This window comes from Salmo salar, chromosome ssa18, assembly GCF_905237065.1.
Source record: "Salmo salar chromosome ssa18, Ssal_v3.1, whole genome shotgun sequence".
Taxonomy (NCBI): Eukaryota; Metazoa; Chordata; class Actinopteri; order Salmoniformes; family Salmonidae; genus Salmo; species Salmo salar.
Genome location: NC_059459.1, coordinates 13532000 through 13549958, shown reverse-complemented (window position 1 = coordinate 13549958; position 17959 = coordinate 13532000). Strand labels below are relative to the sequence as shown.

The following is a 17959-nucleotide window of genomic DNA, read 5'->3' as shown; positions in this document are numbered from 1 at the left end:
TCTTTTCAAAATGTGTTTATTTTTGTCCTCTATTCCTCAAAAGATAAACATTTAGTATATTTGACTGAGAGCAAAATCTTAATGTGTTATTGACAATATGCAGAGTTAATCAAGAAAAATGTATAGAAATAAGTTGCATGTTTTAGCGTCTATGGGAAGTGAGTCCAGTAAAAACATGTACAGAAATAGCAGTCTACGTTTTTGACAGTGACAAATACTCAACAAGACAAAGTTAACTGGTAAGCAAAAAAAATACATTTGACTTCAACACTAGGCCCTAACCCAAAGTGCAGAAGGGCGTGATAAGTTATAACCCCTACTCAAAAAGTTCCTTGACACTACTTTAGCTTTTAGGTCTACTGTTGATTTATTGTCCCTCACCATACAACCTCACGTATTCAGTGGGAGCAAGACACACCCAAAAAGTGAGTGTGGCATTCTGCATGACTGAACACATGCCTCACCCTATCATGGTCCCCATAGAATTACAATGACAGCCAATGTTGCTGGTTTGAACCCACAAGACTGTTAGCCCGCTGAGCTAAAGCCTAGGTGACAGTTCAAGACGCAAGGGTACTCGTCACAGAACCATCTCCGTTACACTAACACATTTCTGCCATGTGAGGTTATTCTGTCTAATTCAACAACACAATCCTCATACTGTTGGCGGTGGGAACCTCCCATTTCACCTTGGTCATATTTTAACACATGGGAAAGTAAAGCAGTAAGACTTCACTCTGGCTGCATTTACGCAGACCTATTTTATTATTATTTTTTAATTGGTCTTTTGGTCAATCAGATCAGCTCTGAAAAAGATCTGATGTGGTGGGAAAAGATCAGAATTGGGCTGCCAGCGTAAATGCAGCCTCTGGGTCCATGATGACACCCAGATAAACACTGTATTATACAGTCAAGTCACTTACCACCTAGGACCATCGTTTCCCATTTGAACAGCACCCTTTGGTGGCTATATTGTGGCATTACTGCACCGGTTTACAGACAACACTGCCAGCCTGAGAAGAAAATGGCTATGCCACGCCATAACATTCTATATATTTTTACACATTACATTCTTTTATACAATATATTGGGTGTGGTAGACAGTGCCTTCTCATTACAATTCATAATACTGAATTTAAATCAACATTCTACCAACATTTGAATTCATTTGTCATCAATGATCGGATGAGTTCTTCCTGTAGACACTTTCAAAACGAGTGTTTGACATTCAGCTGAGATGTACTGTAAACTAAGCTCTGTCATGTTTCATTTTCAGTTGTACAAATGCAAAAACACCACGTGAAGAACGTAAGAATAATAAAAATAAAAAAAAAACGATTGTCTTTTGATATCATAGTGAAGCATGTCCTCGAAGACGGAGTCATCAAACTCCTGATACGCATGCAGTTCTCCTCTTCAAAAGTTCATTCAAAAACGGACAGATAGCCAGCCTGTGTGATCGATCTACTTCATCAACCCATTAGTAGGACAAATCTCTCGGTGCCATAGCTGATGTGTGTAAAAGGTCTTTAGAAATAATTAGATCCACCAGAGCTACACAGTTACTCAAAACGGGGCCTGGTTCTGGATCAGTGCAGTTTGTCACAAGAAAAGTCCTTAGAATAACAAAATCATAGCAAAGACTTTGAAAACAAAACTAGTATCTGCATGCAGCATCATAAAATGATGTCCAGTAACCTTCTATATTCTTTCCAACTGATCATGTCTCAGGAAGAATACAGTGTTTCCTCCAAATACATCGTGGGTGGGTTGAGGTCCTGGCACTCTGGTCGGTTGGGTTCCCGACATGGCCACGGGGTCCGTTTAGTCTCCATGGGAACAGTTAGATGAGCTGATGCAGCTCTGTCTCGGTCCCTCCTAGACGGTCACCGAGAGGTGGGCTGTGCGGTAATGACATACAGTAGATGGAATGGATCGATACTGAACCTTGGTGGAGGGAAAACGACCTACACCTCTTAAAAACCCCAGATCTAAATGGCTGATTTAATGTAATATTCCGATCTCGGTCTCTTATCTGTCAACAAGAATTTGGTCCAAAAGCATAGTCAAATAAAATGAATGTGGATATTACCAGTAATGTAGGACCACACAGAAGTTAGTCATTTGTATAGTAAAATGGGGGACCGAGTATCCACTGTACTGTATAATTAGCCCAGGTGCATCCAGTGTCTGTGGTTTCTCGGGATAGAAGCATGCAACAGGTCTATCCCCCTCATTATCTTTCTCCTCCCCACCATTTTCCAGTCATGGAGACCGGCCACACCAGTGGTCCCTGTGTATCGATCAACATGGATAGTCCAATCGTTTAAACCACCCTGTCCACCCCAACAGCCTCTTGTGTCCCTCTCACTGTTTGACAGCCTGTCTGTAGCTGTGTCTCTGGGGCTCGGAACGCTTGGTCTTGCTGCTCCCCCTGGTGCTGGAACTACTGCTGCTGGCCCCCCCCTTGGCACTGCTGGCCTGGCTGCTGCTGCTTCCCACCCCCCTGGTACTGCTGGCCTGGCTGCTGCTGCTGTGCTCCTCCCGCAGAGTGGGGCTGGAGTGGGCCCTCTGGAGACCCCCATCATCAAAGAGGCGCGACTCGAACAGAGACAGGTCCTCTTCCCCACTCCGGATCTTAGACCTCAGTAGCATTGCGTACGTCCCATAGCGAGTTTTCTGTGCCAGAGAGAGTACTTGATGTCAAACAGGATTTGGCATTGCTGAGATCAGAGCCATTGTTTGGCAGTAGAGTTTGGCAATCTGTTCTGGAGTCTGGCACCAAGCAAAAGTAATCAAGTTTCCATTCTGGCTGAGCTGGAATGGAATTGTCTTGAAACATTTGGTAGCTAATTTGGCAGCCATTCAAATTCTGAATATCAAACAAACTCAGTCTGCCAAACTCGGCTTGACTATGGCTCTGACTGCAACTATTCAGTTGTGACAACTATCAATCCTTATCACTCTATTTAACCAGACAACTATCAATCCCTCACCTCAAACTCCAGATACTCCTCACGTTGCTTGTGCTCCTCCAGATCACGAACTTTGGCCTTTTTGTCTGGAATTACAGCCGTTAGCTCGATCAGCTCAGAGGAGATGGCCCGGAAACGTGTCTCATGGGATTTCACTTGTTCCTCCTGTCAGTGCACATGGCAAAGGAGGACCATGAACATAAGGCTACACCAAAGTCAGTAACTCATACAGAATTCTGATCAACATAGAGGCCTACTTACACATTTGAGTTATTAGTTGTAAATAGCAGTTCTTCTCTGTTTTTAACACACAAAAAAGTATACAGGAGTATGTCTTCAATGATCTGTCTTTAGTAGACAAGTTCCTACAATTTTTGGGGGTTGATCTCTCTACAGTGCAGATACTGGATGGCATGAGTGTGTTTGGGCTGGGAACTAGTACTTGGAAGCAAAGAGAGAGAAAAAGAGAGAGCGAGAGAGGGTCATGGTGTGAGTGGAGGCCTCTGTGTACCTGAGACAGTTTGGTGTTGGAGCCTGGCAGCAGCGGGCGGCTGAATTTCTTCTGGGAGCCGATGGCAGCAGGGAAGGGTGGCGCTGAGAACATGGCTGAGACCACGTTGATACGGGTGATCCACGACTGCATCTGCTCTGCATTACTGAGATGGAGGACAACGGAGTTCAAATCTGGATACCGGCTATCAGAATAAAGGCCACAAATGATCAGCCCCAGAACACACGTAGACAGGCTTAGGGTCAGTTATCAATTGAAGAAGTGTGACACTTATTTTCAAATTAGGATTTGTTTTATTAACTTCCTAAATTGAAATGGAATTCATCCCGACACTGAAAGAAAGTGTATATCTAGGACATCACAGACAACTGTGTACTCCAGGGACACAGAAGCATCATGATCCTCTACCTGAGCCTGGGGCTGTATGACAGGGGCATTGCCCACTCTATACTCAATCACTACTGTTTTGGGGGCACTTAGCACAGCTTTAGTACAGAACAACCTCGTAGAAGGCAGAAAGAGTAACGACCAAGGCTAATACAGAGCATGAGGAGTGAGTGGGTGGAGGAGGAGGATGAGGAGTCTCACGGTGCTTGGAAGAGGAACACCCGCCAGTCTGCAGTGCGCAGGTAGAACACGTTGGGCCTCTTGCTGTAGTCTGCTGCCCTCATGGCCAGAGAGTGGTGGATGGACACAGCGTTCTTCAGATCCTCTTCAGACAGCTGCTTATCTGGACGGTACTCTCCCTACGGACCAATCAGAGAGCAGAATGTTATCACACACGTCCAATCAGAGACTGGGATAAAAGGATGGTTGGGATGGGGTGTGGTTTGGTGTACCTTCTGCAGGTAAAGGACCAATCCCTTCAGCATGACATAAAACGTCTTCCATCCTCTCTTACCTCGAGGGGCTGAAAAACAGATCATGGAAACAAAGAAAATATCCACTCAGTATTTGTTGCTCCCAGGTGTGATTTTTAATCAAACTTAAAAATAGTACAGCAATGTTTAGATTGACACGGTCAGATCTATCAGCAGTGAAATGGAACAGATTATGGTTAACAGGTGAATGGTGACAGGGGAGAGTAAAGAGAACCTACTTTTCTTGCCGTCAGAGTCTGCGTGGACCTTCCGCACCAGGAAGCCATTCTTATAGATCAGGGCGTCAGGATTCTGGGCCACGCCTAGACCACTGCCAATTCGCTTCATGGTGTGAGAGGCGGAGTCAGTTCGCAAATCGGCCAACTCTGAAAAGGACTTGCGCAACTCCTCCTCATCGCTATGGAGAGGACACGATTCAAATACAAAAAGTTACATCCCTAATCATCAACAAAACCTGCTCATCTCAAACTGTTTTAAGTCATGTCCTCCAGTTCAGATCCAGTAGAAATTAATGAATGATCAGTCCTAATAGTTTGGAGGTGAGAAGGCCATGTCTTTATCCACTCAGCATGCCACTCTTGTGAGAGCCTCTGGATTTCCGGGTCACTTGGCTGGCTGTCACCCACGCCGAGAGGTCACATCCCATGATGCTCCCGCTGAGCAGCTTGGTTGCGTCTTACTGGCCAATCACAGAGAAAGTTTCACCAAGTTTCTAACAACTGAAACCCTGCTCAAAAACCCTGCCCCTGAACACTGACAGAACTCACTTTGACAAGCATGACCACTATGTCGAACATCTCATCCACTCACTTATCATTCAGATATCTGTAATTCATTTCTTACATAAAAAAATGGTTTTGCTGTAAGAGGAACAATTTTGATCGGTATGAGTGGTGAGTGACTCACAGTCTGTTAGATAACAGTATCCTGGCATCTCTTTGACTGACTGTGATGCCCTTCTCCCGTGAACTGAGGGGTCCGAGTGTTCGATGAGGCTATAAGAGAGAATCCTACAGTACTGACATTTGGGGAGGATGGTGTCTCCCGCCCACTGAAGACACTGACTGAATGCAGATCTGTACACCAGTGGAACCTTGCAGCTGCTCCCATAAACATTCATTAATGTATGAGCTTGAAATTGCTGTTAGTCAGAGGGGGAGTGCTGCTGCGTCACACTGTCCTGACTGTACTGTCCACCTCCGTCTCTCTGCTAGACACACTCAGATATGTACATAAAAGGCGCACGCACACACACACGTCAATCTTTAAGATGAAATCATCCACGGCCCATGCAGTTCAGTCGAACACTCTTTGGTGTGACGCATCCCAGGACCCATGGGATCTGTGTCTTAAAGGAACTCTGTCGCTCACCTCCGCTCTCTATCCATCTTTCTTTCACCATATCTCCTCGAAACCATAGCCTGCAGGTATCATGCATTATGATACAGTTATAATGCATTGTAAGACTTGTCATAAGCATGTGTCTTATATAAATCACCTCGTGTTTTGACAAAATAACAGCCAATTTGAGCCAGTTGCAATATTAAATGCATAAAGATAACACAATAGGCCTTTTTGTTAGACAAAGGTTTATAAAATGCTTATAAATAAGTTATAAATAAGTTATAAATTATACCTGTAGGTAAAATTTTAAGTGTTACAAAATTGCATCAATTTAGCTTTTAAAAAAAAGACAGAAACTAACCAATTGTGTTGCAGCTGCTAGTACATGTAGGTATATTCTGAACAGTGAACCGACCAGTCAGCACATACTGTACTGTACACCACAGCTCTCATCTGTTGCTAAGTAACTGCTGACCTCTCTGAATCCACAAGAGCAAGTAGTGGAGAAGAGAGGTTCAGAGGGAGAAAAACAGGGAGAGGGAGGCGAAAGTGAAATACAGAGCAGGAAAGAGATAAGGGGAGAGAGGGGAGGCTACAGGCAGAAAAACGAGGATAGAGAGCGTTGGGATGTTGGGACCGGGAAGATTAAAGCAGTGGTGCAGAGTGAAAGGGAATGTGAGAGAAGATGCTGCTCCCACTGCTCTCCTTCAGAGGCTGACTGAACCCCTAAAAAGTGTGTGTGCTCTATGTGTTTGCGTATTTGCACTTTAGAATCAGAGTCAGACATTGACCTGTAATTACGAGAGGGGCAAGTAGGGACCTGTATCCATGGCAACAACATCTAGAGAGCTTATGTCTTAAATTAGGGGCTCAGGGCATCACAAAGACTAGGTCCAGAATAGCAAACCTTGGCGCACACAGTCTGGCAAATGCTACAGGGGCACAGTTGGTAGTTAATTCTGTAGGGGGAAAATTGCTTGTAGACTGATTTCAAATAGATTTGCGGCTAATTCCAATAAAAAAAACATCTGATACGCTGAGAGACTTTTTCAATCCAACACATTTTGTGACAGTGAGAAAATGAATCCAACTTCGATATGAATTCAGGAAACCTTAACAGCAGTTAATTGAATAAGGCAAGTGCACACAAATAAAGTCAGACATACACATACAGTAACAGTCAAAAGTTTGGACACACCTACTCATTCAAGGATTTGTCTTTATTTTTACTATTTTCTACATTGTAGAATAATAGTGAAGAAATAAAAACTATGAAATAACACACGTGGAATCATGTAGTAATCAAAAGAAATGTTAAAAACAAATCAAAATATATTTTATATCTGAGATTCTTCAAAGTAGCCTCCCTTTGACCTTGATGACAGCTTTGCACACTCTTGGCATTTTCTCAACCAGCTTCATGAGGTAGTCACCTGGAAAGCATTTCAATTAACAGCTGTGTCTTCTTAAAAGTTAATTTGTGGAATTTCTTTCCTTCTTAATGTGTTTGAGCCAATCAGTTGTATTGTGACAAGGCAGGGGTGGTATACAGAAGACAGCCCTATTTGGTAAAAGACCAAGTCCATATTATGGCAAAAACAGCTCAAATAAGCAAAGAGAAACAACAGTCCATCATTACTTTAAGACATGATGGTCAGTCAATACAGAACACTTCAAGAACTTTTAAAGTTTATTCAAATGCAGTCACAAAAACCATCAAGTGCTATGATGAAACTGGTTCTCATGAGGACCGCCACAGCAAAGGAAGACCAAGAGTTACCAGGATAAGGATAAGTTCATTAGAGTTACCAACCTCAGAAATTGCAGCCCAAATAAGTGCTTCACAGAGTTCAAGTAACAGACATCTCAACATCAACTGTTCAGAGGAGACTGCATGAATCAGGCCTTCATGGTTGAATTTCTGCAAAGAAACCACTACTAAAGGACACCAATAATAAGAGACTTGCTTGGGCCAAGAAACACGAGCAATGGACATTAGACCGGTGGAAATCTGTCCTTTGCTCTGATGAGTCAAAGTTTGATATTTTGGGTTCCATCCACTGTGTCTTTGTGAGACACAGAGTAGGTGAAAGGATGATCTCCACATGTGAGGTTCCCACCGTGAAGCATGGAGGAGGTGTGAGTGTGCTTTGCAGGTGACACTGTCTGTGAATTCAAGGCACACTTAACCAGCATGGCTACCACAGCATTCTGCAGCGATACGCCATCCCATCTGGTTTGCACTTAGTGGGACTATAATTTGTTTTTCAACAGGACAATGACCCAACACACCTCCAGGCTGTGTAATGGCTATTTGGCCAAGAAGGAGAGTGATTGAGTGCTGCATCAGATGACCTGGCCTCAACAATCACCCAACCTCAACCCAATTGAGATGGTTTGGGATGAGCTGGACGGCAGGGTGAAGGAAAAGCAGCCAACAAGTGCTCAGCATATGTGGGAACTCCTTCAAGACTGTTGGAAAAGCATTCCAGGTGAAGCTGGTTGAGAGAATGCCAAGAGTGTGCAAAGCTGTCATCAAGGCAAAGGGTGGCTACTTTGAAGAATCTCAAATATAAAATAGATTTTGATTTGTTCAACACTTTTTTGGTTACTACATCATTCCATATGTGTTATTTCATCGTTTTGATGTCTTCACTATTATTCTTCAATGTAGAAAAGAGTCAAAAGAAAATAAAAACCCTGGACTGAGTAGGTGTGACTGGTACTGTATGTCCATACTTTCATGAGAACAAAAACATCCTTCATATGCAAAGAGCACTTACATGGTCCACTGGAGCTTCTCATTTCTGATGGAGTTGTACAAGGCCTAGAGAAAAAGACAAGACAAAACAAACGTCACACATATGAAAAAGGTTTGTTTGTGTGTGTGTGTGGAATGTCTAATGAGTGTGGAGAGACCCTTGGTCATCCTGCTACTTGTGCGACAACAATCATTAGATGTCTTGAATAAAGCAGTTCACATTGATCATATTAGTCACACTGATCGAAACACAAGCCTGCTGCTTCGACCAAAGCAAACCACACAAAATGTACCCTGCATTTTCCAAGCTGTGCCTTCTTCTTGCGAGCCTGTGGGTGGTTCTGACCATCCTGGGACCTTCCCAGCAGGTCAGGGAAGGACAAGGGTTTGAGGGAACGAGAGCGAGGGGCGCGGGGGTAGCGGAAGGGGTCCATCACTCGGAAGTCCCGGCGAACACGCACAGAGCAAAGAGAGCGGGAGCGATTCCGCCCATCAGAGTGGATGCTGTTTACACCAATCATGATAATGCACCAACAGGAGCAGTCTAGAGGAGAAGAGACGGTGGAGGGATGGATAAAGCCAGATAATCCCGGATCTCTCCTGTTGAGCAAAGGCTCCACAGATTCTGTATATGGCCTCTTTCGAAGCTTAACACCAAAATGTAGAGATTCAGTTAAAAGGTAAAAAGAGAGAGAATGACAAAGAGGTGACTCTCAACAGAGGTGTCAGACAGACAGAGACAAACAGTCACTTTGTCACTGGTGACTGACAGCAGGGGTCACGGTCTTACGAACTGCGCTTCTCTGGACTTCTGAGGAAACCACTGATGGAGGTTAACATGGGCCTCAAGCCCTCCGATGGGACTTCAGATCCTGCATAATGGATCCATATGCATTCATTATGCATGTATGAAGAAACAGTGGTGTGCAACTGCCACTTGCGGTGGCACCATTCTGCGTCAAGTCTATGAAGGTGGAAGTCTTTCTGGAAGGATGTCAAGCAGTTGCCAACATGCTATTCAAGAGCTGGTACATACATACACACACTCCGTAACAACTAATGATACTCAAGAGTCACACAAAACACACACACACACACACACACACACACACACACACGTAAACAACAACCCAGTTAACGAGGCCGAATGATGACTAGACAATCATAGCAACCATAAGACAGCAGTGAGCAAGCAACGGAGTTCACCCACACATACATCAGCGCACACACATACACTACCAACACACACTCACACCAAACCAGATCGAGCGGGTGGAGGGAAAGAATTCCACCCACTCACTCACAAGCAAGCTGTCGAAGAGAACCCTCAAACTGACGCCACCGCACGTCCTATTGGAACTAAACAACATGTATCCAAGGCTTGACGATACAGATGCTGTATCCAAGGCAGTAGAATACAGATGTTGGAGACTCAGACTACCCTGTTGCTCTCTAATAAATGAAAGGCTTTTGGCTTGATGATGAGGGACTGAACAGGTCCCCTCTCTCTCTCCCTCTCGCTCGCTCGCTCTTTGTTCTCTCCGTTCCTGGATCCTCTCCTCTTTACTGGTTTGTCTTCAAACATGTAAATGGTTCTCACACATCCACTTATTTCTCCTTCGTATGCGTCAATCTCTTATTTCCCTCCGAAAATCCCTCTATACACGAGTCGGGAGAGAAAATTGCATCTGTGCTTCGCACTCCTTGCATCTCTCTCTTTTCAATAACTGTTGTTCTATTTCCCTGTGTGCTTCAGATGAAAAAAACAGACTGAATCACAGTGACAAAAGAAAGCGGATGATGAGGACCGAGAGCTCTCCCTCTCTCTCTCTCTCTCCCTCTCTCTCTCTCTCCCTCTCTCTCCCTCTCTCTCTCTCTCTATGCGCATTTCTCTCCGGCTGAGCAGCAAATCCCGGTCCATGTTTCTGTTCAGATCCCTCCCTCCTTTTAGTGTCAATCATTTGCCTCCATATCACTGTTTTCTTAAAATGCAGGTCTTTTTCACACTCCATTTCCACCAGTCTAACAGTGTAAAAGAAAGGAATGTGCAGTCCAGGGACAAGTATGAAACAATGGTGCCTTTCTAATACAGTAATTAATAGTCTTTGGAAGAAATCTGCCTTCCAGATGCTGCTACCACTTTGCGGGCTGAGATGTAGGCTATACAAAAAGGGCAGAAAATGATCACCTATGGGATGAGGAATGTATAGAACATAATGTAAAACCATTAAACAGAAACTCATTGCGAAACACACACACACCAAAATAACCATAACTCCTGATTGAGAGCTAACATTTCCAGGTCACTGAGGAAGATAATCCTCTGGAAGGTAGCCTGTCAGAAAAAGATCTCTCACAGTCTGGTCAGCCCACTGGGATGGTAGGGGGTTGACATGCATACAGAGGTGCTATTCCATCCAGCCCCAAATGAAAAGGAGAAGCGGTCTTATCAGAGGATGACGGGGGCTAAAACACAAAAGGACTTCATCATGTTGACAGGGCTTTACTTCTTACCCTTACAGTTTTTTGCCCGAGTCAAATTGCTCTGCATCAAATTGACTTGAAAGCTTTGGATAGGATTGGATACCTAGCCTAGAGGGTAAGGTGGAGCCATTGCCATACTGCTTATACCGATCCAATCTTTTCAGATCTATATAACTGCATGCAGATTGATTTGAAATAAACTGCCCTAAAATATATCTGATCAATCTATCCCATTGAAGTGGATATTCCGGGTCCGTTTCCCAGTATTGGGTCGGGACATATTGTAAAATGAAATCGATTTACCCACTATGATCCACTGTACTGTGCAGCCGTCTTCATCAACCGAACAGACTCAATAGCCTTGGTTTCTCTAATGACTGCCTCGCCTGGTTCACTAACTACTTCTCAGATAGAGTTCAGTGTGTCAAATCGGAGGGCCTGTTGTCCGGACCTCTGGCAGTCTCTATGGGGGTGCCACAGGGTTCAATTCTCGGGCCAACTATTTTCTCTGTATATATCATTGTCGTCGCTCTTGCTGCGAGTGATTCTTTGATCCGCCTCTACACAGACGACACCATTCTGTATACATCTGGCCCTTCTTCGGACACTGTTAACAAACCTCCAAACGAACTTCAACGCCATACAACACTCCTTCCGTGGCCTCCAACTGCTCTTAAAATGCTAGTAAAACGAAATGCATGCCCTTCAATCGATCGCTGCCCGCACCCGCCCACCCGACTAGCATCACTACTCTGGACGGTTCTGACTTAGAATATGTGGACAACTATAAATACCTAGGTGTCTGGCTCGACTGTAAACTCTCCTTCCAGACTCATTAAGCATCTCCAATCCAAAGTTAAATCTAGAATCGGCTTCCTATTTCGCAACAAAGCATCCTTCACTCATATTGCCAAACATACCCTTGTAAAACTGACTATCCTACCGATCCTTGACTTCAGCAATGTCATTTACAGAATAGCCCCCAATACTCTACTCAGCAAATTGGATGCAGTCTATCACAGTGCCATCTGTTTTGTCACCAAAGCCCCATATACCACCCACCACTGCGACCTGTATGCTCTCGTTGGCTGGTCCTCGCTACATATTCGTTGCCAAACCCACTGGCTCCAGGTCATCTATAAGTCTTTGCTAGGTAAAGCTCCGCCTTATCTCAACTCACTGGTCACCATAGCAACACCCCCCCATAGCACACGCTCCAGCAGGTATATTTCTCTGGTCATCCCCAAAGCCAACACCTCCTTTGGCCGCCTTTCCTTCCAGTTCTCTTCTGCCAATGACTGGAACAAATTGCACAAAAAAAAAATCACTGAAGTTGGAGACTTATATCCCCCTCACTAACTTTAAGCGTCAGCTGTCAGAGCAGCTTACCGATCGCTGCAGCTGTACACAGACCCATCTGTAAATAGCCCATCCAACTACCTACCTCATCCCCATATTGTTTTTCTGCTCTTTTGCACACCAGTATTTCTACCTGCACAGCCTCATCTGCACATATATCACTCCAGTGTAAATTGCTAAATTGTAATTAATTCTCCACTATTGGCCTATTTATTGCCTTACCTCCTTTGCACACACTGTATACAGATTTTTCTATTGTGTTATTGACTGTACGTTTGTTTATCCCATGTGTAACCGTGTTGTTATTGTTGCACTACTTTGCTTTATCTTGGCCAGGTCACATTTGTAAATGAGAACTTGTTCTCAACTGGCCTACCTGGTTAAATAAAGGTGAAATAAAATAAAAATCTCTATTCACAAAGTGAGCTCAATGAACACAGACTCGTTATCATGTCAATACACTCACCGTTTATGTTTCCTATGACAGTAACTGTACAGTGTGACATGCGGATTGTAGGAAGCAAAGTGAACCTCTCCACTGTAGTGAGTTGTGTTAATATGCGCCACAGCAACAGAGAACTATGCCCTTGACACCCATAGAAAAACGTGGAAATGTACACTTCTTTTTTTACATTTGACTTTTTAGTCATTTAGCAGACACTATTATCCAGAGCGACTTACGGTAGTGAGTGCATATATTTTCATACACCACAATGTCTGCATTAGCATACCCTGCATAATCACCGCCCAACAGACACATTAACATTACTCACACTGTACACAAAATACTGACAACAAGGTTATGAAAAGAGAGGATATGGAGAATAATATGGATAGGAAGAAAGAGAGAAAGCAGCGAGTGAGAAAGACAGAGTGATTTGTAACGCCTGTCTGATAATGCCATGACAAAACGCTCATCACAGCAGGCGGCACCATGTGACAGCCAAATTCCCATTTACTGAGAGGCCTGTCCTCCCTCTCACCCGTCACCAGTAATTTACCATATGAGCCCTGCCCCATTGACTACTGTACTGTAGCAGCCTCCTCTCTCTGCACCAATAGAACAGACAAACAAAAGGTGGATTGCTGAGCATTCCCTAATATTTCATCATTGTGATAGCTCAGCTGTGATATGAATAGTTAACAGAGAGACTGAGGAGGAACAAAGCTTGGTAATCTCTGTGGGCAGTTGGGATGAGCTCCCACAGAGGTAGGTGGAACAGAAAGGTAGGAACACAACACATATCACAGACAACGAGCAAAGGAGCAATTAGGGAGAGAGAAAAAGATGCACGTCATACATGAAATGGAGAACGAGGGAAGAACAGAAGCAGGCAGATGGAAAATGTTCTGCCATGCGTTGATATGATTTGTAACAGAATGAGTAAGAGAAACTGAAAAACACAGGAAGGAGGGAGGGAGGGAGATGAAAACAAGGGAGTAGGAGGTGATGCTGTTCACAGGAGTGAGGCAGAGAGTGAGAGGGTGGAAGGCAGAACATGTTGACTCTCTCTCTCTCTGATCTACACAATATGGTGCTGTTAACAACAGCTCAGAGGTGGTCAACAGATCACATTCAAATCCTTTATAAAAGACAGAAAGCCCTTTCCACTACAACAGGGAGAAAATACGTCATGCTGGATCACGCATGTAAAAGAACGCATCTATCTGAGGGTGAGAAACATTAGGTCTCTCTGTCAGCTTTCAGGACATGCATCTCTCGATATCGTCTGAGCAGGCTTGCCAGTCAGTGGAGTAAGTTACTCTGATGTCAACCAACAATCTGGGAAGAAAAAAAAAGTTCTCAACAGATTGACTGAAACCGGATCATGGATATCAAGAGATCATGTGGTCAAATTGAGGTCCTGCAGCTAAACCAAGGTTCCCACTGTGTGTGTGTGTGTGTGTGTGTGTGCGTGCGCCTGGTTCAACACATCTAGCTATATTAGTTTCTACTCTATATTTGAACTAATTCAACAGACCTTGAGCAGTTCTCTAGGAAAATCTTTTCCATCGTTTAGTCCTTCCAAGTTGCTGATGAACTGCAGAATGGACATCTTTTTGCCAATATTCTGAGGAAGGAGAAAATAAGCATCTTTACTCACACTGTCTGCTTAAGGACCACTCGAAGGACAACTTTAGGCCTGTATTGATGTTTTATAGCATATAAGTTACATATTTATAAGCTATAACCAGGGCCAAGTGGTTTTCCTGCTCAAGCCAATGGTCTATCTTTTCGACCAGAAAACTTCCAACTCTTTACCCACATTCCCTCCACAGCTCTCTAGCCCCTGGCTCACCCACAGTTACTCACGTGACCATGCAGGTCTGTATTGAGCAGCATCAGGGCACAGGTCAGAGTGTGGACACTGTCTGGAACAGGGAGAGAGAGAGAGGGAGCGCGAGAGATGTTTCAGTGAGTTCTAATGCAATATCAGCGTAAGAGTGCCCCACAGTGGCCCACAGTATATCGATAATTGTGTTCTTTAACAGCCTTAAAACTGTAACAACTTCAACATATGTGTGTGTGTGTGTGTGTGTGTGTGTGTGTGTGTGTGTGTGTGACGTACATGTACACACACACACACACACACACATTCAACCGGTCTAACCTTCAGAAGGTATTGCATTGGGGTTGCATTGTAGATATCTTCTAGAGAAGTGGGCCAGCACTCGCTCCCTCTCTTGTGTCTCTCCCATGAGGGCAAACTCCCTCAGGAAGGCTCTGTGGAAGACATATAGCATTGTGAGAGTGTTCACTATTCAATGAAAGAACAAATAAAATCACTTGGACATTATGCTACATATTTTGACCATTTCCACTGAAAGAGATCTCACCGTATTGCCTGGTCAATAGTAAGCCCTGAGAAGTTGAAGTAACTGAGATATTCCTCTGCCACCATCTGACTAAACTCATTACTGCAGAATGACAAGATGCAGACAATTAGACCGGTCAAACCAAATATATCAAAAAGTATTTTACTGTAACTACAGTTGAAGTCGGAAGTTTACATACACCTTAGCCAAATACATGTATACTCAGTTTTTCACAATTCCTGACATTTAATCCTAGTAATTAATCCCTGTCTTAAATCAGTTAGGATCACCACTTTATTTTAATGTGAAATTTCTGAATAATAGTAGAGCTTTTATTTCTTTCATCACATTCCCACTGGGTCAGAAGTTTACATACACTCAATTAGTATTTGGCAACATTGCGTTTAAATTGTTTAATGTCGGTCAAACGTTTCGGGTAGCCTTCCACAATAAGTTGGGTGAATTTTGGCCCATTCCTCCTGACAGAGCTGGTGTAACGGAGTCAGGTTTGTAGGCCTCCTTGCTCGCACACACGGTCAGTTCTGCCCACACCTTTTCTATGGGATTGAGGTCAGGGCTTTGGAATGGCCACTCCAATACCTTGACTTTGTTGTCCTTAAGCCATTTTGCCACAACTTTGGAAGTATGCTTGGGGTCATTGTCCATTTGGAAGACCCATTTGCGACCAAGCTTTAACTTCCTGACTGATGTCTTGAGACGTTGCTTCAATATATCCACATAATTTTCTTGCCTCATGATGCCATCTATTTTGTGAAGTGCACCAGTCCCTCCTGCAGCAAAGCACCCCCACAACATGATGCTGCCACCCCCGTGCTTCACGGTTGGGATGGGGTTCTTTGGCTTACAAGCCTCCCCCTTTTTCCTCCAAACATAACGATGGTCATTATGGCCAAACAGTTCTATTTTTGTTTCATCAGACCAGAGGACATTTCTCCAAAAAGTACACTCTTTGTTCCAATGTGCAGTTGCAAACCGTAGTCTGGCTTTTTTATGGCGGTTTTGGAGCAGTGGCGTCTTCCTTGCTGAGTGGCCTTTCAGGTTATGTCGATATAGGACTAATTTTACTGTGGATATAGATACTTTTGTACCGGTTTCCTTCAGCATCTTCGCAAGGTCTTTTGCTGTTGTTCTGGGATTGATTTGCAGTCTTCTCACCAAAGTACGTTAATCTCTAGAAGACAGAACACGTCTCCTTCCTGAGCGGTATGACGGCTGTGTGGTCCCATGGTGTTATACTTGCGTACTATTGTTTGTACAGATGAACATGGTACCTTCAGGTGTTTGAAAATTAGTCCCAAGGATGAACCAGACTTGGAGGTCTACAATGTTTTTAGGTCTTGGCTGATTTCTTTTGATATTCCCCTGATGTCAAGCAAAGAGGCACTGAGTTTGAAAGGTAGGCCTTGAAATACATCCACAGGTACACATCCAATTGACTCAAATGATGTAAATTAGCCTATCAGAAGCTTCTAAAGCCATGACAATTTTCTGGAATTTTCCAAGCTGTTTAAAGGCACAGTCAACTTAGTGTATGTAAACTTCTGACCCACTGGAATTGTGATACAGTGAATTATAACTGAAATAATCTGTCTGTAAACAATTGTTGGAAAAATTACTTGTGTCATGCACAAAGTAGACGTCCTAACCGACTTTCCACAAATTTCTTGTTAACAAACTATAGTTTTGGCATGGTTGAAAACAGGTTTTAATGACTCCAACCTAAGTGTATGTAAACTTCCAACTTCAACTGTATGCATTGTATTAAGCAACACAGACAAGAATACACAAAACACACAGTGGTGGAAAAAGTACCCAATTGTCATACTTGAGTAAAAATAAAAGATACCTTAATAGAAAATGACTCAAGTGAAAGTCACCTAGTAAAATACTACTTGAGTAAAAGTATTTGGTTTTAAATATACTTAAGTATCAAAAGTGAAAGTATAAATCCTTTCTAATTACTTATACTAAGCAAACCAGACGGCACGATTTCCTTGTTTTTAATTTATTTATCGATAGCCAGGGGGACACTCCAACAATTTACAAATGACGCATGTGTTTAGTGAGTCCGCCATATCAGAGGCAGTAGGGATGACCAGCGTTGTTCTCTTGATAAGTGTGTGAATTGGACCAATTTTCTGTCCTGCTAAGCATTCAAAATGTACCGAGTACTTTTGGATGTCAAGCAATGTACCCTCTAATATTTTTCAGCACGGAGCAAATTTCAGGTCTGCTGAGCGCAAACTTGAACCTTGTGAAACTTCTGTGCAACTTCCGGCACGTGTTTACTGTGAACACAGACTGTACCTGCTTTCATTTACTGTTTAACAGTGGCCAAGTAGGCTACTGTGGCCTACCATAAAAAAAACAATGAAGAAAATGTATCACATAACATTTTAATATGGAAATAGTTGTTCTATCAGTCAGCCTACAGTAGCAGCCAATGTGTGGTGTTCAATGTAGGCCTACATTCCATGAGACTTTGAAAAAAAACATGCAGGGCTTGACATTAACCTGTTTATCCACTTGTCCTTCAGGCAAGGAGGTGACTGAACATGTTGTCTTGTTTGATGCAAGAAACCACTTTACCAAATAAAATGCATTATTATTCCCATACCATTATTACAGAGAATAAGACAAGTTATGCTACCCTCTGCCTATGGCTACTTATGTTATTTAAGCTTGTCTCAAAATACAACACTGCCCCTTTAATAAAAAAAAATAATAATAAATAAAAAAAAACTCTTTACCTGATTCGCTTTTCAAAGATGGCTAGAAAATGTACAAATTAGCTATAACTGGGCTA

At 43.3% G+C, this 17959-nt stretch overlaps 1 protein-coding gene across 4 annotated transcripts in view; it reads right to left on the bottom strand.

The window, feature by feature from the left end:
- LOC106576711 (PH and SEC7 domain-containing protein 1-like) overlaps positions 1-17959 on the bottom strand; it is a 47294-nt gene continuing 29335 nt past the window's right edge. For all 4 annotated transcript variants that reach the window (XM_014154040.2, XM_014154041.2, XM_014154042.2 and 1 more), the window contains 11 exons: positions 15154-15234; positions 14928-15040; positions 14630-14688; positions 14298-14387; positions 8495-8538; positions 4586-4764; positions 4326-4396; positions 4075-4232; positions 3487-3631; positions 2997-3140; positions 1-2679 (listed from right to left, as the gene is read on the bottom strand). In XM_014154040.2, coding sequence (XP_014009515.2) covers positions 2368-2679; positions 2997-3140; positions 3487-3631; positions 4075-4232; positions 4326-4396; positions 4586-4764; positions 8495-8538; positions 14298-14387; positions 14630-14688; positions 14928-15040; positions 15154-15234 — 1396 coding nt within the window. In that variant the 3' untranslated portion in view covers positions 1-2367. The remainder of the gene's footprint in view (positions 2680-2996; positions 3141-3486; positions 3632-4074; positions 4233-4325; positions 4397-4585; positions 4765-8494; positions 8539-14297; positions 14388-14629; positions 14689-14927; positions 15041-15153; positions 15235-17959) is intronic.